Raw genomic sequence first — 13,017 nt, 5'->3', positions numbered from 1 at the left:
CAAAGAAAAAAAATCTGGAACAAGGTGTACAGAATGGGGACAGTACACCATCTGCCTGTGTACCTGTCAAGAAGAAAATGTAGCAGCTGGTAACAATCCAGAAGTTTTTTTGTGCATACAAAATGGCATTTCATTTATATTTCCTTAGCACAGGATTCTAATTATGCTTTATATCCTCACAATGGTTAGCATAGGCTACAAGTAATTATGCAGTTAATCAGACTCCCCATTTGGCTTGAGCAAGCACAGCAGTCTGAATGATCTCAGACAATTTTAACAGGGAAAGGCGAGTTTTTTTTCAGATGTGTTTCAGTGCTTATGGAGGGCTAGTGGCTTCTCACCATGGTGACAATCAGGTTGCTAGGCTGGGCAAGAATAAGTGAGGAAGAATGGTGCTCTAAACAGTTCTACGAATGGCTGATGCCACTGGCAACTTTCTTCAAGTTCTGGTTAATTTCCCATGAAATAATTGCTTGGCACACATCCAAGCAGTTCCTTTATTCATTGTTTCTTTGTCTTGCCAACAGGAGGGTCAATCAATACTGAAACATACAGTTTCAACCAAGCATATGTGATGCCTACTGCACAATACACTGAGGTTAGTAACAAAGGGAGGAAGGGGTACTTCACCTTCCAGGAGGTGAAAGGGAATACAAATTCACAGCAGACTTCCAGAGGCCCCAGGCCGAGCAGGTAGAAAGTTTCCATCCAATTAAAAAGAGGTTTTTCTTTTCTGAAGGAAAAAGGATAGAAAAGTCTGATTTTAGATGAGTCATCCTAGTTTAGCAGACATTTCCTAGCTAAAGCTTCCCCATCTGCACTGTCTTGTTGTCAATTATTATAGCCAAGGCCAGAGTCAAAAGTTCTAGACCAATCTGGTCAACATGGAGAAACCCCATCTCTACTAAAAATATAAAAATTAGCCGACCAGGGTGGCAGAGGCCTGTAATCCCAGCTACTTGGGAGGTTGAGGCAGAAGATCATGCCATTGCACTCCAGCCTGGGCAATAACAGTGAAACTCTGTCTCAAAAAAAAAATTATAGTTAACATTACATACGGTTTAGAAGAGAAAAAGTTTCCACCTATAATTCTGTAGTAAAAATTTGCACACAGTCAGGCGCAGTGGCTCATGCCTGTCATTCCAGACCTTCGGGAGGCCGAGGTGGATGGATCACCTGAGGTTGGGAGTTCAAGACCAGCCTGACCAACATAGAGAAACCCCGTCTCTACTAAAAATACAAAATTAGCCGGGCACGGCAGCTCACGCCTGTAATCCCAGCGCTTTGGGAGGCCGAGGTGGGTAGATCACCTGATGTCAGGAGCTCGAGAGCAGCCTGGCCAACATGGTGAAACCCCATCTCTACTAAAAATACAAAAAATTAGCCGGTCATGTTGGTGGCGCATGCCTATAATCTCAGCTACTCAGGAGGCTGAGGCTGGAGAATCGCTTAAACCAAGGAGGTAGAAGTTGCAGTGAGTGGAGATCGCGACATTGCACTCCAGCCTAGGCGACAAGAATGAAACTCCGTCTCCAAAAACAAACAAACAAACAAACAAAAATTAGCTGGGCATGGTGGCGCATGCCTGTAATCCCAGTAACTCAGGAGGCAGAGGCAGGAGAATTGCTTGAACCCAGTAGGCGGAGGGTGTGGTGAGCTGAGATCACGCCATTGCACTCCAGCCTGGGCAACAAGAGTGAAACTCCATCTCAAAAAAACAAACAAACAAAAAAACCATAGTAACTTCTGGTTTTTTCCATATGCATCTGTATTTAATAGCTTTATTCATAAAGCATATTTTACATTCAGTTTTTGAGTTTTCATATAAGATTTTATTTTAAGTAGTCTTCCTCAAATAATCCCCCAAACTAAAGACACAAACTATGTTGTCTCGCCTGAGTGATGGGATTGAGTGATTTCTCCCTCTATTTACCAATGTTTTTTGTAATGTTGTCATATTACTGTTATAACTTAAAAATAAAATTTAAAAAGCTTATCTGACCATTTAGGTGTAAACATTTCACAACAGTAAGTATAATTTTAAACTTTTTTTTTGGATTACCTGAATAAAGTCTTCAGTGACGAAATACTATATATGGTGAATAGTAACATGAGTAAGATTTTAATGGGAAGTTCTGTTAAAAGAACAGAAAAAAAAAAGATAATTGAGCTGATGAGAGAAAGACTCATGATGCTGAAAGTAATATAAGCACACTGACACAGCTATATAATGCTAATAATGTTTTTTAAGTTTAATTTTACATTTTTGTGACATCCAGAGATGCTGAGAATTAGGGGAAATTGGAGGTTTTATTTAAGAAGATGAATGATCTCTCTCCTTCCAAGAGATTTTAGGGTTGTTTAAATCAGATGTATTAATCTCTAGGCCTCGATGAAAAGGGTGTGATAGTCAAATATATCTTTCTCAAAAGAAGCTGTTTACCTGGTGCAGTGAAAAGCAGAGGAAAGAGGGAATAATGTCCTGTTGTGGTCAGAATCAGAAAAATCGAAGCATCTCCTGCTTTTTGCACAGACAAAAGGCTAAAAATAAAAATAATTTCTTAAAACAACAACTGATATTACACTTGCAAATAGCTTAAATAAACTGCATCTCTTATTACATTAGAACTGGCTTAGGCATAAAAGAACATGATGATTTTGCCACAAGTTCAATTTAGTTGAGAATATTAATTTTCTAGTAGGAAACTTTAAGCAATCAATAGCATGTATCAAACTGAATCAGGGGTATCATAAAAGAATCTTGCTTCTGGCCGGGCACAATGGCTCATGCCTCTAATCCCAGCACTTTGGGAGGCCAAGGCAGGAGGATCAACTGAGGTCAGGAGTTCAAGACCAGCCTGGCCAACATGGTGAAAACCTGTCTCTGCTTAAAATACAAAAATTAGCTGGGCATAGTGGTGGGCGCTTGTAATCCCAGCTACTCAGGAGGCTGAGGCAGGAGAATCGCTTGAACCTGGGAGGCAGAGGTTGCAGTGAGCCGAGATCATGCCATTGTACCTCCAGCCTGGGTGACAGAGAGAGACTCTGTCTCCAAAAAAAAAAAAGGATCTTGCTTCCCTGAGTAATCGCCTTCTCCAAAGACAGGAATGTTGTGGGATTGGGAGCTGCCTAGTGGTGGCAGTCAGGGAAACAGGACTTGGAGTTTCATTTCCAACCCTATAGCTCATCTGTTGGACAATGCCCTTGACCTGCTGGTGTTCGGTGTGAATTCAGACTAAAGACATTAAAAGTTTTTGCTTTACTTTTTAATTTGGAAACTCCAAGCTACTAAATGAACCCAGACAAGCCATATACTGGCCTGACAAATTTGCTTAATGTACTTTCAGAGCTTAAATGATTTCTCAAGATTTAAGAAAAATATCAAGAAAAAGGCTATTATTACCATTTATCTATCTATTGGGTTTCAACTATGCCTAAATTGGACACTATTACATTTAAAATGGTTTTTTTTTAGCATGGCATAGTGAAAAGATCATAGACTCAACATCGTAAGATTCAGGTCCTAACTCTTAATTCTTGTGACCTGTGTGACTTTGGATAAGTCACAGACATTTTGAGCCCTAGATTCTTCAGATGTTAAGACAGAGAATAAGCCTGTTTTGGTGGCTCACGCCTGCAATCCCAGCACTTTGGGAGGCTGAGGTAGAAGACTGCTTGAGCCCAGTAGTTTGAGACCAGCCTAGGCAACATGGCTCTACCAAAAAGAAAAAAAAGAAAAAAAAAGGGAATAATACCCATTTATTTTATCTTCTTTTTTTTTTTTTTTTTTGAGACAGGTCTCGCTCTATTGCCCCAGGGTGGAGTGCAATGGCGCCATCTTGGCTCACTGCAATCTTTGCCTCCCAGGTTCAAAGGATCTTCATGCCTCAGCCTCCCAAGTAGCTGGGATTACAGGCATACACCACCATGCCTGGCTAATTTTTGTATTTTTAGTAGAGATGGGGTTTTGCCATGTTGGCCAGGCTGATCTCAAACTCCTGGCATCAAGTGACCCACCACTTCAGCCTCCCAAAATACTGGGATTGCAGATGTAAGCCACCATGCCTGGCCCTTTATCTTAAAGATTACTGTGAGGCTCAAAAGAAAGAATGCAAAACAAAAACAGTTCTGTAAAATCTGACATGTAGTACAGTATCAGGTATTATTCCAGAAGAGACTAAATCCTTACTTCGACTAACAACACTTAACAAGGAACCATGGAACCTTATTTTCAGACGGGATGACGCCAAAGCCCAAGCTTTTTCTTTTTTTCATTTTTGAGACGGAGTCTCGCTCGGTCACCCAGACTGGAATACAGTGGCGCAATCTCAGCTCACTGCAACCTCCTCCTCCCGGGTTCAAGTGATTCTCCTGCCTCAGCCTCTCTAGTAGCTAGGACTACAGGCATGTGTCACCACGCCTGGCTAAGTTTTTGTATTTTTAGTAAAGACGAGGTTTCACCATGTTAGCCAGGATGGTCTCGATCTCCTGACCTCGTGATATGCCCACCTCGGCCTCCTAAAGTGCTGAGCTTTGGAGGCGTGAGCTACCGCGCCGGGCCAGCCCAGGCTTTTTCTATAACATACTGCCCCTCAATGATCAGATCTAAAAGCCAGCTTTCATGGTACTTAATCACTACAGTGCATCTTTCCAAAAAGGCAGAAACAGAAATAGTACATGCATTTTTGCCTACCTTAATGGGTCCAAGAATCCCAAGTTAAGCATCCCTGTCCTGTCCTAGTAGAAGGAAATCTGTTCCTATACATCTTTGTTTTTGCCTATCCTGGTGAACATGACCAGAAAGGACAGAGCAAATAGAAAACAGGAACATTGTGAAATATGCCGAAATGCTCACTGGCTGAGCTATCTGCTTACCTCATTGGGAGAATTGCTAGAAGTATGGCTTTTTCATGAACATGCCAACCAAACATAAAGGAGCTCAAGGCACAAAGAGTTAGACATCGGAGAAAGCCTCTGGGCCCTTGGGGTTTAAACCAAAGACAGAAAATAGAGGGCTAGAAACAACAGGCAAAGATAAACTTCAGTATCATTTGAAATAGACTTTACAGAAACAGAGTTCAGGTGAATACAATTTGCATCATCTCTGAGAGACAGCAGATCTTAGACAATTCATGAAACCAAATCATTGATCACTTTGTGCACAGTCTAACAAAAGTTAACATAAAAGCAACAACTCAGAAAAAAATTGGCATTTGACGTGTGTGTGTGTGTGTGTGTGTGTGTATATATATATATATATTTTTTTTTTTTTTTTTTTTTTGAGATGGAGTCTCGCTCTGTCGCCCAGGTTGGAGTGCAGTGGCGCGATCTCAGCTCACTGCAACCTCTGCCTCCCGGGTTCAAGTGATTTTCCTGCCTCAGCCTCCCGAGTAGCTGGGATTACAGGTGCATGCCACCAGGCCCAGCTAATTTTTGTATTTTTTTTTTTTTTTTTTGAGACGGAGTCTCGCTCTGTCACCCAGGCTGGAGTGCAGTGGCCGGATCTCAGCTCACTGCAAGCTCCGCCTCCCGGGTTTACGCCATTCTCCAGCCTCAGCCTCCCGAGTAGCTGGGACTACAGGCGCCCGCCACCTCGCCCGGCTAGTTTTTTGTATTTCTTAATAGAGACGGGGTTTCACCGTGTTAGCCAGGATGGTCTCGATCTCCTGACCTCGTGATCCGCCCGTCTCGGCCTCCCAAAGTGCTGGGATTACAGGCTTGAGCCACCGCGCCCGGCCTAATTTTTGTATTTTTAATAGAGACAGGGTTTCACCATGTTGGCCAGGCTGGTCTTGAAATCCTGACCTCGTGATCTGCCCGCCTTGGCCTCCCAAAGTGCTGGGATTACAGGTTTGAGCCACCACACCTGGCCTGGATGTATATCGTTAACTCATTAAAATTAATTCTACTGGCTGGGCATGGTGGCTCATGCCTATAATCCCAGCACTTTGGGAGGCCAAGGCAGGCAGATCACTTGAGGTTAGGAGTTCAAGAACAGCCTGACCAACGAGTGAAACTCATCTCTACTAAAAATACAAAAAAAAAATTAGCTGGGTATGGTGGCACATACCTGTATTCCCTGGTACTCTGGAGGCTGAGGCAAGAGAATCGCTTGAACCCGGGAGGCAGAGGTTGCAGTGAGCTGAAATTGCACCACTGCACTTCAGCCTAGGTGACAGAGCAAGACTCCGTCTCAAAAAAAAAAATTGGCCAGGTGTGGTGGCTCATGCTTGTAATCCTAGAACTTTGGGAGGCTGAGGTGAGTGGATCACGAGGTCAGGAGTTCAAGACCAGCCTGGCCAAGATGGTGAAACCCCGTCTCTACTAAAAACTACAAAAAAGGCCGGGTGTGGTGGCTCACACCTGTAATCCCAGAACTTTGGGAGGCCGAGGTGGGTGGATCACGAGGTCAGGAGATCGAGACCATCTTGGCCAACATGGTGAAACCCTGTCTCTACTAAAATAAAAAAAAAAATTAGCTGGGTGTGGTGACGTGCACCTATAGTTCCAGTTAGTCAGAAGGCTGAGGCAGGGGAATCGCTTGAACCCGGGAGGTGGGGGTTGCAGTGAGCTGAGATCGCGCCACTACCCTCCAGCCTGGCGAGAGAGCAAGACTCCGTCTCAAAAAACAAAAACAAAAACAAAAAAACTGCAAAAACATTAGTCGAGTGCGGTAGCAGGCGCCTGTAATCCCAGCTACTCGGGAGGCTGAGGCAGGAGAATCACCACTGCACTCCAGCCTGGACGACAGAGTAAGACTCTGTCTCAAAAAAAAAAAAAAAAAAAAAAAAAATTAATTATACTATCAAAATTAATAATTAAGTTCTGTGATATACCGTCTAACAACTTACTATATCTTCACAGTTTACTAATAGTTCACTTATTAATGAACCTAATAGGTCAAACTACAGAAGTCCACAGATACTTTTGAGCCAATAAATTAGATTTACCATATTAACAAATATCTAGTTTTATGGGCTGAAAGGCCATAGAAACTATATGTACCTCATAAAGCTGAAATTTTAGGAAAAACGTTTTACCTCAATTAAAATCTGTGAACAAACAGGCCAACAGAGCTTAATTATCTACATACCTGTACTGCCATGTAATTAAGTGGAGTCAGGTGGTTGCTAACAGGTTTGAAACATTCAGAAACCAAAATTAAAGATGAGTGTAATTATCGAAACGATTGAGTTGTTTATATTGAATTCTACTAAAATTATACCATGAAATTGAAGTCACTGTAATCACTAATGAAATTTTAGAAACGAAAATTTCTCAAGTACTTAGAATGAGGCCTTTAAGAGCATCTTACTCATATTAGACTCATCTTAGGTTCAAAAAGCCATTGTCGACTCTCTCAACTCATTATCACCATCAAGACAAAATATCCACACTGTCCAGATACATTTGGAATTTTGATGATTTAGCTAAGGATGAGAAAAACAAACCAAATCTGGATGTCCCTGCCACAAACATTTCCTTCTTTTCTTCGCAGCATGATCCATGCCTCTTCCTCCCTGGGCTTTTCTTTTTCCCTTCCCCCAGGGTGAACAGATGGTCTAACAGCCACTGGCAAGAATCTCTCACAGAGGCTTTACTGGTAATCCTTCCTTATGGTGTTCAAAGTTACTCTAAGAATTGCTAGGAAATGCTTCAATCTGCAGAAGGATTACAGGCATGAAATTTATCCTACAGTTGGAAGAGCTTGAAAGTTGAAATTTAATCAGCCAGACAAAAGGAAAGCAGAGAAAACTTAAGAAATGAGTACCATCTGTTGAGTTCTTACCAATATGGCAATCAGTGTGCAGATGAGGGTTGCCAAGGGAGTCACTGAGGGAAGGACTGTGTGTTGAAACTGCTGAACCAAACCACTTGTCATCGAGGCCTTGGGAATATTGTTGGGATCAAGAAATTTCAATTTCAAACCTATTAAACAGACATTTTGTTTTGTTTTATTTTTATCTTTATCAGCGAGATACCATATATTAACAAGTAATTCCTTGAGGAAAAAAAGTAAGCTACTAAGTCTTATTGATGCTTCAAAGCTAAGCTTTCATGAATTTAGCCCTATACTATTCTACCCAAAATGCCTCTGGTCTCAAGATTGTAATATATAAAGCAGCTCTTTGCATTGGAACAGGGAATTTGAGCAGCTTATAGGAAACTTGCCAGCAGGTGGCACAAATGGTAATCTGCTCTCACCTCTGAAAGCAAGCTTCTAGAACAATCTGAGCATGTCATGAAGGAACTTTGAATCCTTCGTCTCCTATAGGAGAAACCCTGTATTCCTAAACATAGTATCCAGTGTCTTCCATGGTCTTGTTGCCCCTTCCCACCTGTCCAATCTCATCTCTACTTTGTTAAATGCAGCTTGGCCACAATGAAATAACTGTGGGTCCTCAATATACCACTCTTAACACCTGTATCCCTCTGCTTAGGCAACTCCCTTTGCCAAATGAACTTCTAATTCCATCACCTGAGAAAGCTCCTAAATCAATAAGCAGAACTGATTTTCTTGTGAGCTTACTTTTTTGTTTGTTTGTTTTTTTTTTTGAGCTGGAGTCTCACTCTGTCACCCAGAGACAGAGGCTGGAAAGCAGTGGCACCATCTAGGCTCACTGCAGCCTCTGCCTCCCACATTCCAGGTTCCAGTGATTCTCCTGCCTCAGCCTCCCCAGTAACTGGGATTACAGGCATGTGCCACCATGCCTGGCTAATTTTTGTATTTTTAGTAGAGACGGGGTGTCATCATGTTGGCCAGACTGGTCTCGAACTCCTGACTTCAGATGATCTGCCCACCTCTGCCTCCCAAAGTGCTAGAATTACAGGCCTGAGCCAACGTGCCCAGCCCAGCGAGCTCACTCTAGCAGTGTTCACCACAAGGCACTGCACTTGTTTATGTGCTCATTTCCTCTACTATACTGTATTCCTTGAAGGCAGGAATGATGATGAGTTATTTCTATCCCCAGTACATAGGAGCTCAATAAATACTTGGTTATTAAATAAATCAATTCAGAGAATGACAATACAAGCCTCAACAAGCTCCGGATAATAGGACAGACAGGGACAGTCTGAGTCCCTATAGGGCCCTGTCAAATGCCAGTCAAAATGAGTGCAATGTGGGAAAGATGTAGACTACCAAAATATTTTCTACTTACTAACCTCTTCCCCTTTCCCCTCTGGCCTGCTGATTCTCTCTTACAGCTAGTAACTATCTCCCTAAAACAAAGTTGTCTAACTCTGACACTGACTTTCCAAGTAAAACATCTTCAAAGAGACAGACACACAAGTGAGGTACAGTATAGCTTCCAGACTCAGACAAGGCAACTGACCCTTGTACCTCAAACTGTGCTGGCTGTCTAAAGCTGTTTTTGAAATATAAATGTTAGGAATTACTCTGTAAGAATGCCATGTACATCAAAGCTAGATTCACAGTGAGCAACATGGTGACACAATGTATAGGTCATCACATACACAGTGTATGATTTCCTCCAAGTACTTATCAAAAACAGTAAGAGTGGCCACCATGCATGGAGTGTCTATCATGTGCCCAGGGCTCTGCACTTACTACTTTTAGCCCCGTGAGGTACAGAGATGGAGTAACCTGCCCAAAGTCACACAACTAATAGGTGGTAAAACTGAACTCAGGTTTGTCTGGCTCCAAAGTCCCTGCTGCTGATAACCTAGTACTTTTTAAATTTTGCTTCTGTTCCTCACAACACACCGTATGGGAACACGTAAAGTACTAGCATGCCTTTCGTACAGTGAGGAAAGTAAGATGAAAGGAAGCAAATGACTTGTCAATGCCACACATTGCGATAGCAATTTATGCAGGTGAGCCTCCAAACCAAGTCATCAGATTCCAGATCTGGAGTCCAAGGGCCGAATCTAGCCTGTGCCCAGTTTTTGTATAGCACTGAAGCTATGAATGGTTTTTACTTTTATAAAGTTTTAAACAAATGTGTGCATACAGAAATACAGACACAGACACACATATACACATGCACTGGGTGTGGCCTGCACAGCTCAAAATATTATCTGGCCAGTTACAGAAAAAGTTTGCTGACCACTACTCTTGATCATGCCATTTTCCCACCAAGCTAGGTTGTATTCACAAATGAAAGACTGTGTTACCCAGAGTGAGTTATTTTTAGTAGAACCATCTCAAAGCATAACTTATTTTTCATTATAACCCAAATTTTAAACAGCATAGCCTGGGTTTTTCATTTCTTCTCATCTCATGTTAAAATGCAGGGTTATTTTCCTTATTGGTTTAATACCCAGAGTCACAACTTACATATTGTTCTTTCTTGTTTCTTATATGTTTAGGTTTAAAAGTGGAGTGGGCTGGGCATGGTGGCTTGTGCTGGTAATCCCAGCACTTTGGGAAGCCAAGGTGGGAGGATCACTTGAGACTAGAAGTTTGATCCCACTCCGGGCAACACAGTGAGACCCTCATCTCTAAAAAACAAAAATTTAAAAATCAGCCAGGTGTGGTAGTATGCACCTGTGGTCCCAGCAACTCAGGGGGCTGAGTCAAGAGGATTGTTGGAGCCCAGGAATTTAAGGCTGCAGTGCGCTATGATCTCAACACCACTGCACTCCAGCCTGGCTGACACAGTGAGACCCTGTCTCTAAAAATAAGTAGGGGTTTGAATAGGAATGGTGGGTGGGGGGGAAGTAGGGTTAACTGCTGCTGCCAAATAATTTTTTAATTAAGGCAAAAATTACCTTTATAAAGTGTCTAAATATTTTACTTTTTCCACAGGAAAGGATCAGTAACCTCATTACCACAAGGAGCTTTTATAAGGAAAACAGTCTGTTTATTGCACTAAAGCCTCAGTCCCAAGAACTGCTCCCCCTGTTCATCCTGAAGGCTGAAGTGCAGGACTGGAGAACAAACAATTCGGCCACATTCAAAACACAAAGGTTCTTCCATTTCTCCACGTGCCTAGTCCTTTCAATATTCAGAGTCTGAGTTAAAAATGCTCGCTACCATACCGATGACAGACAGCACTTTGTCCAAAGCATTGTACAAAGCCCAGAAGTTTGGAGCCCAGTATGCATGACAGAGGCCCCTCTTGAAAGGAAAGAGTCGGGAAAAGACTTGAGGCAGCTGATTCTGTTGAAAAGAGAAATGAAACTGATTAAACAGTCATCAATCTTTTTCAAATTCAAAAAGAGAACTAGGGAACTCTCTATGGTATAGTGTGTAGAATGTTATGGGGTCTGGGTTCTAGTCTCTATTCCTTCAAGTAAGTGGTTGTATGCTCACCACAATGTAAGTTCACAGAACCTTTTTTGGTCTCACTTTGTCCACTCTCCAGTGGGACAATATACACAAAAATACTTTGAATACCAGTCCGTACTATTGTAAGTATAATAATGGAAGAATTTACAAGCTACAAAGCAAAACACAGACTGTAGCTTATCCATGTCTACTAGGGTGAAGGGGAGAGCTGGGAAGACTACGAAAGATGTGATGCATTTCAGTTTTAGTAAGAATTAAAATTAATTAGTTGATTTCAGGGCAGGGAAGAAGAGGAAAAAAGAAAATATCTGAACATCTGTTAAATTCTATGCACTTTAGAATGTTTGCTGTCCATGTAAGACTACAAAATTATTGATTTTGTTACAAATACATTTTATCAAGTAGGTAAACTTACAAGGACAGAATATACAAATAATGAAGATCAATTCTGTGTTTGTGTATGTGTAACGTATAAACATATACATGTATACATATATACATATTTGAATGTGCACAAAAATGTCTGAAAGAATACTACCCTATTGGGCCAGGAGCGGTGGCTCACACCTGTAATCCCAGCACTTTGGGAGGCTGAGGTGGGTGGATCACCTAAGTCAGGAGTTCGAGACCAGCCTGACGAACACGGTGAAACCCTGTCTCTACTAAAAATACAAAAAGTAGCCAAGCGTGGTGGCATGCGCCTGTAATCCCAGCTATTCAGGAGGCTGAGACAGGAGAATCGCCTGAATCCAGGAGGTGGAGGTTGCAGTGAGCCGAGATCACACCACTGCATTCCAGCCTGGGCAATACAGTGAGACTCCATCTTTAAAAAAAAAAAAAGGAATAATACCCTATCTTTGGGGAGTCAAGTTGGGTAGGAAGACTAAGAAAAAAGTAGCTTTTACTTATTTTATATATTCCTGGCTTTATTATGTTTTCTAAACACCAACAAAGAACATGTATTAATAGAAAAAAAAAAAAAAAGGCTTACCAAGGCTAGGAAAGGACCCAATGAAAGAGCAGAAACTAGGAAAACAACCAGTCCCAGGGAAATAACACGAACAAAGCTGAAGCTGTTCCATCGAATAGACCCATCTACAGAAAAGGAACATTATCAGTAACCAGGAAGATGGAAAGGAACATTAACCATAACCTATATCATGTGCTAAAACTAGAAGTATCCCACAATAGTACACCAATCTATTCATGATGTGGCAAGAGCACAGAAAAGCGAGAGTGGGTAAAGGGCTTACGGGATCAGCCGCTGAGGTATCTGCTGTGCTCCATAAAACCTTCTTATCAAGCAAGCCACCAAGTCAACACAGTAAGGAAAAAATCGAAAATGTTTTTGCTATTATCACCAAAACTTGCCTGGTTTATTTGCAGTGAAACAGTAGGATCGCAGCAGATATACACCATAAGCTGGTGCTACATAGAGGTAGATGTGCTTGAAATGTAGGAGAACAGCAAAGAGAAATGCTCCTTCCATATGCCTTTTCTAGGAGATTTAAAAGGGAAATATCACTTTAAAATTCAGGATAAATGAAATGCAATAATGTGGTATCCTGGATTGAATCCTGGAACAGAAAAACGACATTAAAGGAAAAATGGGTGAAATTCAAATGCACCAATATTGCTTTCTTAGTCTTGATGAATGTACCATGGTTATGTAAGGTGGTAATGGGGGAAAATGGGTGAGGGGTATATAGGAACTCTCTGTCCTATTTCTACAACTTTTCTGGAACGCTAAAATTATTCTACAA

At 41.7% G+C, this 13,017-nt stretch overlaps 1 protein-coding gene across 5 annotated transcripts in view; it reads right to left on the bottom strand.

Moving 5' to 3' along the window:
• Positions 1–483: 483 nt before the first annotated feature.
• The window catches only part of ALG8 (ALG8 alpha-1,3-glucosyltransferase), a 38,181-nt gene continuing 25,647 nt past the window's right edge, over positions 484–13,017 (bottom strand). For 4 of the 5 annotated variants that reach the window (XM_009186986.3, XM_009186988.3, XM_009186987.4 and 1 more), the window contains 8 exons: positions 12,626–12,752; positions 12,246–12,349; positions 11,005–11,125; positions 7,790–7,929; positions 4,876–5,015; positions 2,444–2,541; positions 2,063–2,135; positions 484–733 (listed from right to left, as the gene is read on the bottom strand). In XM_009186986.3, coding sequence (XP_009185250.2) covers positions 502–733; positions 2,063–2,135; positions 2,444–2,541; positions 4,876–5,015; positions 7,790–7,929; positions 11,005–11,125; positions 12,246–12,349; positions 12,626–12,752 — 1,035 coding nt within the window. In that variant the 3' untranslated portion in view covers positions 484–501. The remainder of the gene's footprint in view (positions 734–2,062; positions 2,136–2,443; positions 2,542–4,875; positions 5,016–7,789; positions 7,930–11,004; positions 11,126–12,245; positions 12,350–12,625; positions 12,753–13,017) is intronic. The other variant, XM_021926353.2, reaches the window with a different exon arrangement.

The sequence above is a fragment of the Papio anubis genome, chromosome 12 (genome assembly GCF_008728515.1).
Source record: "Papio anubis isolate 15944 chromosome 12, Panubis1.0, whole genome shotgun sequence".
NCBI classification, from domain to species: Eukaryota; Metazoa; Chordata; class Mammalia; order Primates; family Cercopithecidae; genus Papio; species Papio anubis.
Note: the sequence above shows the minus strand (reverse complement) of the source record. Positions and strands in the feature narration are given on the sequence as shown.